At 45.0% G+C, this 12,621-nt stretch overlaps 1 protein-coding gene across 2 annotated transcripts in view; it reads right to left on the bottom strand.

Moving 5' to 3' along the window:
* The window catches only part of arhgap32b (Rho GTPase activating protein 32b), a 69,578-nt gene that overhangs the window by 14,220 nt on the left and 42,737 nt on the right, over positions 1–12,621 (bottom strand). For both annotated transcript variants that reach the window (XM_056284760.1, XM_056284761.1), the window contains 4 exons: positions 6,567–6,716; positions 4,532–4,634; positions 1,885–2,029; positions 124–206 (listed from right to left, as the gene is read on the bottom strand). In XM_056284760.1, the coding sequence (XP_056140735.1) occupies positions 124–206; positions 1,885–2,029; positions 4,532–4,634; positions 6,567–6,716 (481 nt within the window). The remainder of the gene's footprint in view (positions 1–123; positions 207–1,884; positions 2,030–4,531; positions 4,635–6,566; positions 6,717–12,621) is intronic.

Here is a 12,621-nt window from a genome sequence, read left to right on the forward strand (position 1 = left end):
TGATGTTTCCTGAAACACAAATGTATAGAAAACCCAACATACATACATCAGCGCTTACGTGCATGTTTGTGTACTGGAGTACCCGAAAGATGCCACCTGGGGGCAGTGTGCCCCTACACTGACCTGTAATGTGGTGGAGGCAACTGTTGGATGACATCATGGATTTTAATGAGTCTCTCCTCGTCAGTCGCTGCTGATACAGCGTCCTGCAGGAGGGGGATAAAGGTAAGGACGGAGGGAGAGGCAGGGATTAGTGTTGACTTTCATGTGGATGCCACTTGACACCTCCAGCTCCACATTGCGGTGCTGAGCAAGAGGGGACATCTCTTTTTGCAGCAACCCCTCCCCCTCTCACCTCCTTCTCTCTTGCACCCTCCCCCCCGCCCCCATCCATCTCCGTAGCTGCTATAACAACCAGAAAACATTTACTCCAACCTTCAAGGACGCCTCTGTTGTGCTTGGAGAAGGTTTTTATTCCATATCACTATTACAGCACCATTTTGCTGTCTTTGAAACGACAGGGTGCATGGAGGACTGTGGTATTATTTTAGGAGTATCGATGACTTAAACTCAGTGGAAGGAGAAAATGAGTTCCCTAGACTCCACAGAGAGATTAAGAGAGGTCAAAAGAAGAACTGGACAGAAGTGGGTCAATGTGGAATCCAATTAATACTTTCTACAAAGCCCAATTAGGTCTCATTTGGGGTGAAAATTATGACAAAGAAAACGCCTTATTAAACACCCCCCCCCTCTCTTTTTCTCCCCAATTGTATCCGGCCAATTACCCTACTCTTCTGAGCTGTCCCGGGCACTGCTCCACCCCCTCTGCCGATCCGGGGAGGGCTGCAGACTACCACATGCCTCCTCTGATACATGTGGAGTTGCCAGCCGCTTCTTTTCACCCGACAGTGAGGAGTTTCGCCAGGGGGACGTAGCGCATGAGAGGATCACGCGCTATTCCCCCCCGAACAGGCACCCCGACTGACCAAAGGAGATGCTAGTGCAGCGACCAGGCCACACACCCACATCCGGCTTCCCAAACGCAGACACGGACAATTGTGTCTGTAGAGACGGCCGATTGAGCCGGAGGTAACACGGGATTTGAACCGGCGATCCCTGTGTTGGTAGGCAATGGAATAGACCGCTATGCTGCCCGGACGCCCCTATTAAACTTAACCTATGCCCGTTTACTCAGTTCTTTGGACAGAAATGAAAGTAGCAAAGGACATCAAGCATTTACGCTTTGCTAAAAGGTTATGTCTCTCAAAGGGTGAAGGGTTGTCTTCATGATAACAAGGTGCCAAGCTCCTGTTTATGTTTTGCGAAGGAGTAAGATCCGTCACTCTCCAACGGGCTCATAATACCTTGGCGACCTCTACCCTAGAATCTTTATCTTATCTTTTTCCTTCGGGGAAGAATCATAACAACTATGACATCTTATTTGCTTTGCCAACCTTTCCTCTATCTCATCCATGTTTAAAGCAGTTCCTCGCCAAAACAAAGTGGAACCGTAAGCATATCCAGAGCAATGGACTTTGTTTTAAATCGGCTATCTGCAACAACCTATTAAATTGTCTGTGGAAAAAAATAACTAAAAAAAAAAAAATCAGAATGCTAGAGATGTGCAGCATTGTGTAACAGCGTCAAACGACTAGTTCTGTGAAAAATTTGTGAGTTCTGTTGAATGACATGTTTCCAAGTGTCGAGGGACCGTGCATAAATTTAACTTTGTTGAACAGAGTAATTCAGACTTGCACATTGGTTTGAGAACGTTGTATGTGGGAGAGCGAGAGAAAAAGAAAGGTGCAGAGCATCTTTGAATATGCAGCAGGATTTGGGGGCCAAGTGGTGCGAGGTGTCTTTATGGAGCATGGTCTTGCTTACAGAGAACTTCTCGTAGAGCTGGTAGGTAAGCAGGGGGTTGGGCAGCTCTCGGAAGTACAGCTTGCACAGCGAACCCACACAGTGGATGTCCTGGATGTACACATCTTTGGTCAGGTCAGGGATCTGCTCTGAGTCGAACTCATGCCTGGGGTAAAAATGGAAAGGATGAGGGAGTTAACTTTACACAAGTGAATCTCAGCTTCCATCCCTGGTAGATGAATGGACAAGAACCTGTCAAACACACCTCTACACAGCAGCCGATTATCTGACAGTTTCATTCAGCAAAACTAAAGAAGTGTCGCACAATGTGTTCTGCAAGACAAAATGGCTACGCTACAATGTGCTTTTTGAAACTGTTGCCCTGTTTCTAAGTTACAGTTGGAACAATCAAAGATTGTAGTAATCTCTCCTTAGGCACAATCTATAACTCAAATGTATTTATGTTATCCGCAAAAAAGCAGGGGTTAGAGTCTTTTCTCCGCAATTGTACCTGTCCAATTATCCCACTCTTCCTTCGAGCCATCCCGGTCGCTGCCGATCCGGGGAGGGCTGCAGACTACCACATGCCTCCTCCGATACATGTGGAGTCGCCAGCCGCTTCTTTTCACCTGACAGTGAGGATTTTCGCCAGGGGGACGTAGTGCATGGGAGGATCACACCATTCCCCCCAGTTCCCCCTCCCTCCTGAACAGGCGCCCCGACCGACCAGAGGAGGTGCTAGTGCGGCGACCAGGACACATACCTACATCCAACTTCCCACCTGCAGATACGGCCAATTGTGTTTGCAGGGACGCCCGGCCAAGCCGGAGGTAACACGGGGATACGAATTGGCGATCCCCGTATTGGTAGGCAACAGAATAGACTGCTACCCTACCCTGGATGCCTAGAAACACATTTCTAAGCACCCAGCACCCTTACATTTTTAATCTTCCTTCAAAGCTGTCTTCTAATCCGCAATTGTGCAATATACAATCCTATATATTAACATGTAAACCTTTGTGTTCGGCTGGTACAAGCTAGATAGAGTACACTGAAAAGGGGGTGGGGTGTGCTTAGACAAAAATGTCACCCACTTCTAGGGGTGAAATGCTTGGATTACCCAAGTGCAAGTCTCAGTGGAACAACATGAGTTAGAATTGTTCACGAGGAATGACTGTTCACCACTTGCACAGAGAACTAAAGCCGTCTCGGCAATCATTCTGGATGCAACTCGTACACATTTGGTGGTTTTTAGTTGTCAACAAGATACGCAAACCCCACCCATGGCCTGGTGCCTACCCTGTGAAATGAATATTATAAAGCATCAACATACACTACCGTTCAAAAGTTTGGGATCACCCAAACAATTTTGTGTTTTCCATGAAAAGTCACACTTATTCACCACCATATGTTGTGAAATGAATAGAAAATAGAGTCAAGACATTGACAAGGTTAGAAATAATGATTTGTATTTGAAATAAGATTTTTTTTACATCAAACTTTGCTTTCGTCAAAGAATCCTCCATTTGCAGCAATTACAGCATTGCAGACCTTTGGCATTCTAGCTGTTAATTTGTTGAGGTAATCTGGAGAAATTGCACCCCACGCTTCCAGAAGCAGCTCCCACAAGTTGGATTGGTTGGATGGGCACTTCTTTGAGCAGATTGAGTTTCTGGAGCATCACATTTGTGGGGTCAATTAAACGCTCAAAATGGCCAGAAAAAGAGAACTTTCATCTGAAACTCGACAGTCTATTCTTGTTCTTAGAAATGAAGGCTATTCCATGCGAGAAATTGCTAAGAAATTGAAGATTTCCTACACCGGTGTGTACTACTCCCTTCAGAGGACAGCACAAACAGGCTCTAACCAGAGTAGAAAAAGAAGTGGGAGGCCGCGTTGCACAACTGAGCAAGAAGATAAGTACATTAGAGTCTCTAGTTTGAGAAACAGACGCCTCACAGGTCCCCAACTGGCATCTTCATTAAATAGTACCTGTTAGAGCCTGTTTGTGCTGTCCTCTGAAGGGAGTAGTACACACCGGCGTAGGAAATCTTCAATTTCTTAGCAATTTCTCGCATGGAATAGCCTTCATTTCTAAGAACAAGAATAGACTGTCGAGTTTCAGATGAAAGTTCTCTTTTTCTGGCCATTTTGAGCGTTTAATTGACCCCACAAATGTGATGCTCCAGAAACTCAATCTGCTCAAAGAAGTGCCCATCCAACCAATCCAACTTGTGGGAGCTGCTTCTGGAAGCGTGGGGTGCAATTTCTCCAGATTACCTCAACAAATTAACAGCTAGAATGCCAAAGGTCTGCAATGCTGTAATTGCTGCAAATGGAGGATTCTTTGACGAAAGCAAAGTTTGATGTAAAAAAAATCTTATTTCAAATACAAATCATTATTTCTAACCTTGTCAATGTCTTGACTCTATTTTCTATTCATTTCACAACATATGGTGGTGAATAAGTGTGACTTTTCATGGAAAACACAAAATTGTTTGGGTGATCCCAAACTTTTGAACGGTAGTGTACCTTCCTCATGCAGAGGTTCAATTTTACAAACTAGAAGAATGCTTTATAACTGAGGAAGCCTCAATTAACAGACTGCTTGTGATATAAAAGTGTGTGCCCGTGTGTGTGTGTGTGTATACAAATCTGCATGTCCTACCTCAATTTCTGGATGTTAGAGGCAATTCCAGAGAGGCGGTAGATCCCGTCCACCACACCATGCTTCTCAATGAACTCTGTACAGCTCTTGAGGACCTGAGGAACTGGGATGGCAGAAACCATGTGTCATGACGCACCGTTTTCATTCAGTCTTCACACAGCATCAAACTGTGTTACAAGGTCAAGAATTAGGAGCCGCCCTTTTTGAAGTGTGAGCATCAAGGCTAGGTCGGAGGGGTGTACCAGACAAGAGGTTACCAAGCTCGCAAGGAATACTGAATTATAAGAAAAAAACAACTATCCTTTCAAGCTGCAGGCAACCAGGGAAGGCCCAAATACTCAATTTTCCAATGATAAATACATGCATTTCCAAAATCTCTGATTTTGGGGGAACATTTTAGACATGTTTTCGTGGGTGGCTTGTGAAGTAGCTGTGAATAAGTCTTGCAAGTGCCTGGAGAATATCTGCGAATGCGCCTTTTGTATGAATTTAGGCATTGGCTTCCCTTGGCTGAAGCCGTTTGATATAGATACAGTTTACCACACGAGAGTGTTGTAAACTACGCCAGACTGCCGGAAATGTCTTTGGCTTTGGGGAGCGGGCTAAGTAAAACACGCTTGTTGTTGAAAGGGAATTGAGCTACACATGGGCTCAGCTAGTACATAATGAGACCATGTGTGCGAGTCAGAAAAAGAGCAAGAACCCCTGAAGAACTCTCGCAGTGTATATTCATTTGGCTCTGGCAACTGTGAATCCTAAAGAAATTAGATTTAGCGATAAGAGGGTTGATATTTATGTGTGTGCACAACGAGGAGGTTCCCAGGGCCTCCCATTCCTCACACATCGTTTAGAGAAAGACGGAAAGTGGGACTCTCGATGAAGCAGCTGTTCAGACAAATTCCAGACACAGAGGAGGAGCAGATGAGAGGAGCAAGGTGCTGGAGAGGAGATTTACAGGCCAAATCGTTGGCATTCTCCAGCGTTGCAGGCTCCTTTTTGTTACTTTAAAACAGTTTTTGTATAATATCGCTCTAATTTAGGTGTAGTGATTGTGAATATATCATATACGCCATAAAGGAACTGTGTTTATGAAACGAGGATGAGCTTTTTAACAGCATTGCGTGATGTACAGAAGGTCTTAAGATGGCAGTTAATGGCTATTTCCATTTTTGAACTATATAAACTTGTGTGGAAACTTATTTTACTGAACGATGGAAACAGATTTTGCTCCCGACCAAGCCGGAGGTAACACGGGGATTCGAACCAGCGATCCCTGTGTTGGTAGGCAACGGAATAGACCGCTACGCTACCCGTATGCCCTGATTTTACTCAATTTTACTACTTATGAATGTTTTTGTTGTGCATGGATGGGGTGACAGAACAACAACAATTGGACAGGCTTAGCGGTACATTCAAAATTGTACTTTGACACAATTTTTGAAGTGTTAACCGTAACTTTTACAAGAGAGCCATTTATTTATTTAACAATCTTTATCTTTCTGTCCATCACGTGAGTTTCTTCTTCACCCTGCCACATCAAAGGGTCACAGAACTGCTCTAATGACTTCCAGAGGGCCTTATCAGTCGGTCTGTATATGACGGTAAGCCCAGTTTTACAGGGGGCAAGGGTTCGACTGCTTCATCTATGAATGTGTGACTACAACACAGAGACGCATCCAGACCCAGTCATCCCCTGCCACAATAAGGCTGTTGAATACACAGGACGTTAACCCTTGCACAACTGGATCAATGAAGAAAATAATTGTATAATGGATTAGGCAAAGCAAGGTCCAAGCAATTATGAGTCAGTTCTATATAATGGTTCTTAAATGGAGAGAGTGTATTAATGGTGACATAAAAAAAAAGTTGAATGTGACCTTGGGAACGTCAAGAGAATTACAGCTTCAACAAGTGGAATTTCACCAAGGTCAGTGGTAGCTAAAGGTTAACCTGATGATTTGACTAGCTGACCAGAAACATCTCCTGGTTTGGTTCTGTGTTTGCATGTGTGTGTGTGTGTATGTGCGGGGCTTACCATCATGGCCCGAGTTGAGCAGGTGCTCCCCCAGGTCACAGCCGAACACCCTCTCGCGGAGGATGCCCCTCTGCTTCAGCTTCTGCTTGGTGGGCCTCGACTTCATGAAGGTGCGCAAGAATGTGATCAGTTTTCCGTGCTTCTTAGACACTGAGGAGGGAAAGACAACAACAAATCTTCACTAAAAGCTTCACACCCTGCTTGCCCATCTTGCTTATGGCAGATTTGCTCTTCAACTGTGACTGCAGCCCAGATTTCTAGCATTTTCAAAATAGGTTTTTTTGTGAACCCCAGAACTTCTATCCATGCATTGGTATGAAACCCAATGCCAAGCTCCGAAGTAGTCCCATTGTGATTTTTAACCTCATTCTAATGCAAACCCTTCCATTCATTATGCATGTCTAGTTTCCTCGAAGTGCAAGTTACACTCCTAAATACCACCTCCCAGGCAACTACAAAGGCATTCTCCTCTTCCAATACAAGTTCCCTTCACTCCCTTTTAATACAGCAAAGTGGCAAATGCGTTTGAAAACCAAAACTGCATTAATCAGATAATGTGTATGGGAAAAGATTTTAAGCCCCCTTTAAAGCATAGGCCATTTGTTTTCTCTTTCCAGGGAAAAATGTAGAAAAGCCATTAAGTGAGTAGGAAAATCTCTGCAATTTAAGGACAACAATGGAATCAGCAAAGGTGTCCAACATTCGTTCAACAACCCTCTACTACAAATCACTGACTGCCAAGTGCTGCTAATACTTCAGGAGGAGAAATGTTTTCCAACTTAGCTTGCTTCTGTCTGTCCAAGGAACTGACCCGCGTCAAAACAATTACTCTTCAACCAAATATTCAGTATAAAATAGTCACCTGTCCCAATTTGAAGAACAGAGATGTGTTGTGATCTCTTTTGATGGAAACACTTAAACAGTAGAATATCACTGACTGAAGAGAACTTGATAGCCTAAATCAATGTTATTGCCAACTCTGGTATTTGGCACAGCTATGGTATTTTGCACTTTGACGTGCTACAGCTTTACCCTGGTCAATGTAGGTTTCTTACTCTAGGAGGGATGGTTGTTCTCAAGGTTAATTTACAGATTAAAAATGGTCAAACAAAAACAACCATGTTACTTAGCTTGACACTCAACTTTTTTTTGGGGGGGTTTCGCCCTTTTTCTGCCCTGTTGTATCCAGCCAGTTACCCCACTCTTCCGAGCCATCCCGGGTACTGCTCCAACCCCTCTGCCGATCCGGGGAGGGCTGCAGACTACCACATGCCTCCTCCGATACATGTGGAGTCGCCAACCGTGTCTTTTCACCTGACAGTGAGGAGTTTCACCAGGGGGACATAGCGCGTGGGAGGATCACGCTATTCTCCCCTCCCTCCTGAACCAATCGACCAGAGGAGGCGCTAGTGCAGCGACCAGGACACATACTCACATCCAGATTCCCACCCGCAGACACAGTGTGTCTGTAGGGACGCTCAACCAAGCCGGAAGTAAAATGGGGATTCGAACCGGCGAGCCCCGTGTTGGTAAGCAACAGACTAGACTGCTATGCTACCCAGATGCCCAACACTCAACTTTTTGATGCCAAATCCATTAGAAAGATGTGTTTAACGACAGCGTCACCAAAATCTGTATCATATCTTCTAAGACGCCTAGCCTTGCAGACAGAACTTTTTTTGGGGGGGTGGGGGGGCTTTTTCTCCCCATTTGCACTCGGCCAATTACCCCACTCTTCGGAGCGGCCCTGGTCACTGCTCTATCCCCTCTGTTGATCTGGGGAGGGCTGCAGACTACCACGTCACGTCTCTTCCGATACATGAGGAGTCGCCAGCTGCTTCTTTTCACCTGACAGTGAGGAGTTTCACCAGGGGGACGTAGCGTGTGGGAGGATCACGCTATTCCCCTCAGTTCCCCCGCTACCCCGAACAGGCACCCCAACCAACCAGAGGAGGCGCTAGTGCAGCGACCAGGACACATTCCCACATCCAGCTCCCCACCCGCAGACATGGACAACTGTGTCTGTAGGGATGCCCGTCCGAGCCGGAGGTAACACGGGGATCCCCGTGTTGGTAGGTAATGGAATAGATTGCCATGCCACCCGGACGCCCCTCCAGACAGGACTTTCTTAAAATCTTTCAGTGCCAAGCAGTTAAGTCAGTAACCCGGTTAACATCTTTGAGATACTCTAGGGTGAAGTGGAAACACCGTGGCCCATCGGTTGTTTTGTAAATTCCTGGGCACATTCTTTTCACTGATTAGAAATACAGTCACAAACACAACCGCTCCACTTCTCATCACTTTCACAGACTTTTCAAGTTTTGCTTTCGCATATTCCAGCACCTCACAGGGATTTGAACGACACGATGGAATACGCAGGTTGCATACTGGATGTTGCAGTCACGCAGGCTGACTGACATACATATTAGTCTGTGGAGGGAGACGCTGTCTTTTTGCTGTTTGTGGTGCTCGGCTCTGCCCAGTGCTCGATTTCTGAATTTCTCATCTCACTGCTGCAATACGACTAGAAATAGGCCACTGCCTACAATGCTAATCCCTCAAAACAAACTAAAAAAGCTGAGGGGAAGAATTTTATGTCAGTACATTTCTTTAAAGGACTGAAAAGCCTTTCACTGTTGTTTGTTGGAGCAGACAATACTGTGGTGACGTTATCGGATACTTGAGCACTGGGTTCCTAACCAAACCAGGGACATGGACCCATATGAAAATAATATGACTTAAAAGACCTTAACGACTGGCCGAGGGGGAAATTTTGTCCCTGGGCCTCAAGACTAGTAAAAAAATATGCGGCTGGTTGTTTTGCATTAAAAATACATGCTGTAGAGGTAAATTGCCCATACAGCATGGGAACGGCAGCCCCCCATAAAACATATTTAGAACACAAAACGTCCAGACGTGAGCAAAACTCCTCATGCAATGGCTATGGAAAAGCAACAGGGCAGCAGAATGAATTTTTTACGGTTTGGAAAATGAAGACCAAAAGACATACACATGGGCTAGTACGAAGAGAGGTAGAGGCAGATACTGCAGGTACATCTCACTGATGACCTTTTTATACACTCATTTAGGCAGGAACAAAAAACTTGGGGTCTATGATTAGGGTCAATATCAGGAAAAGGGTCACTAGGTTAGGGGTATGTTGAGATATGGCAACAAACAGTTAAGAGAAAGGAATAAGCAAGAGATATATGGCAACTTTCTTCATGTTGGTTAAAATTTCATTCCTGGTCATACATTATTGTTATGGGGGAGGGGCTTCTGTCAACCCAAAAGCAATTTGCTTGCACAACTGGATAGCTTTGTTTCTCCAGTTCTAGCCATCTACACAGCCACATAATCCCTGATGTACTTTGTACTGTCAGATGTGTAGTGGGTTTTCCTCTTCCAAGTACTTGTGGACTGCTCTCTCTCTGCCTTTGATTGCTATCTGCACACTAATTATGACATTAGTGTTTACTAAAATGAAATGGGTCAACTGGCTGATCTGCTGGAGGAATTACACCACGCTGCTGCTCTCCAGCCTCGCCAAGACTGGTTTATAGCTGCTTTACGCCTCCCAGTGGATCAACAGCATATAAAGCAAACTTTATATTTAAGTTTCTATCATGTGCCATTTATGAAAGTTGCACGGCAGCAAAATCAATTCTAAATCGAGCCTCCACCGGTCTCCGACGGGGTCTCCACAAATAAGATCCATAGCTCCGTTTCGGGTAAAAGTGGATCTTCGATTCCCTCCGTGGGAGAAATTCCTCTGTGCTGCTGTACCCGCAGACGAATCGCTGAGGCAGCTTTGTTTACTTGCTGTTGAGGCATCAAGAGGGTCCCTTCGATAACGTGTAAGGGCTGACGGTGCAACTGTTTCGGCTTACACTGACATGTCGCTTTTATTTAGGAGCCCGCATCAACTCCAAGCTGAAAGAGAGGAGTGCAAAGCCAAGCATGTCCATCTACTTTTACGGGAGCGGACCGGGACTGCCATCTGCTCGCTGTCAGCTTCAGACAACAGCCTCCGGGCGGTGGCACTTCACACGCTCCCCACCATTCGGACCGCCAGCAGAACAGCACTGACAAAACTTATTGTTTGAAACTCAGCAAGCTGGAAACCATATCGCTTAAGTGTAGCACCAGAGATTGGGTACAGCCCCCTGTTCATTCCTTGAGAGGTGGGGAGGGTCTGAAAACAATCTGCTGGGAGAACTGATATGATGGTCAAACTTTTACTGACAGTTGCAACATTTCAACATTTTAATTCTAGATCCCCTCTCAAATGGTCGGCCCACTAAAAGCTTTGTTCCTCTGACTAGGCCTTTTCCCAAAAGTACCAAGTGAGAGGCGGAGAGTTTGATGAGTGAAAGAAGAGGCCAAGTATTACGACAGTAACCATTACTGACCTAATAGAAAACAGCACAGTCTTTTCCTTTCCTATGGCTGCAAACTGCGTGCTTCATTTCACTCAGATGCTAATCTTTTAACTTGATGGCAATAATCAAAAGGAAATTTCCTGCCCTAGTCTTTCTAATAACACATCAGATTGTAACTAGTCCCCAAAGCAGATCAGCTAATTTCACCTTGAGACAGCTGATGCAATTACTGATGCAATGCGGCCTTCCTCTGAACGCAGAACCACCAGCAGCCGGTGTAAACGCTGCTCCACAGAGACTCTGCAATGCTCTTGTCTAAAGCTCGACAAAGTCCCCTTCACTTTAACCACAAACTCCCTAATGCCGAACAACGATGCATGCCCGAGTAGGCATGGGAGCGGGAAAACTCAACCTGGCTCAAAATTCCTGTCGAGTTTTCTTTTCTTTCTATTTTCCCCCCCGCTAATACGGTGGGCTGCATTGTGATGACATCACCCATCAATGAAATCCATGTTATGAAAACAAGGGTTTTTACTAGAACGTTATCTATCCAGCCAAGCTACGGCGCATGCATGAGCCAAATGCTCTCCTTAACTGGTTCAATGTTGTTCTCCAATTTATTAACCTTTCCTCCAAGACCTCTTGGATAATATCTATCTAAGTTTCTATGAATGTTAAGAATTCCCTTTAAGTCCAAGAGATGATAACCGATAACCAAAGATGATAACCGATTAAAGTACTTAACATTTTCAGTGATAACGTAGTTTGCAATATACAACTGCTTCCAACAATTACTCATAACAACCAAATCTGGTGTCTGTTTTGCAACTTCCCGACCGTCTTTTACGCAACAATAAAAGAGAAACTTAATTAGTCACTTTACTGGCTTTCTATTCCGATTGCACGCTGGTATCATGTGCAAAACTCCTACAGCGAGTCGTGCCTATCTTCCAGCCTCTTCAGTCTGGTCATATATAGCTGACGGTGGGAGGAGGATACTAACTGGGCTAACAATGTTTACATAACTTATCAAGCCAGGGGGCCGGGGGAAACCACCACTGAGAAACGCTGTGTTATCACAATGGGCACGGCACTTTCAACACATCTCCCATTGGCATTCAGGAAGGGCCACTTGGTGTCAAGTGCAAACAGTGGAGCGGTGTCTGCCAGCTAAACAGTGGTTCTGAGTGACAGTGACCTCTGTCTGGACATGAGCGCTTAAGTGTGTGGAGATAGCGCAAGCAAAATGGCCCATTGTTCCATCTCTAAATGCCTCACTAAACTCAACTGTAGCCGAGCAAGAGAGGCTAGAGGGGTCGTACCAGCTGGGCCGTGTGTGTCTCAGCCAACAATTAAGCCACGCAGTTTAACTTTGCAAAGAGCATAAAGCAAATGTATTTGAATACTCTTTCCCCCAAATGTTGCTTGTGTAAAGTCTTTTTTTATGATGGATTGGAAGCAGATGTGTCACATAAAAAAGATAGCACAAAAATGTAATCGCATGTGTGTGTGTCATAGGGGTCAACTTTTTTTCCCGAATACTCAACCTTGCTCATTACCGCAACAACTTCTTATAAGGGTATTTCTAGTCCCTTTTGGATTGCTAATTTGAGTGTTAAAATGTAAACTTGACTTTGCCATATTTGCTCAACTTGTTTTGACTAGTGAAAAAA

This window comes from Lampris incognitus, chromosome 8 (genome assembly GCF_029633865.1).
Source record: "Lampris incognitus isolate fLamInc1 chromosome 8, fLamInc1.hap2, whole genome shotgun sequence".
NCBI lineage: Eukaryota > Metazoa > Chordata > Actinopteri > Lampriformes > Lampridae > Lampris > Lampris incognitus.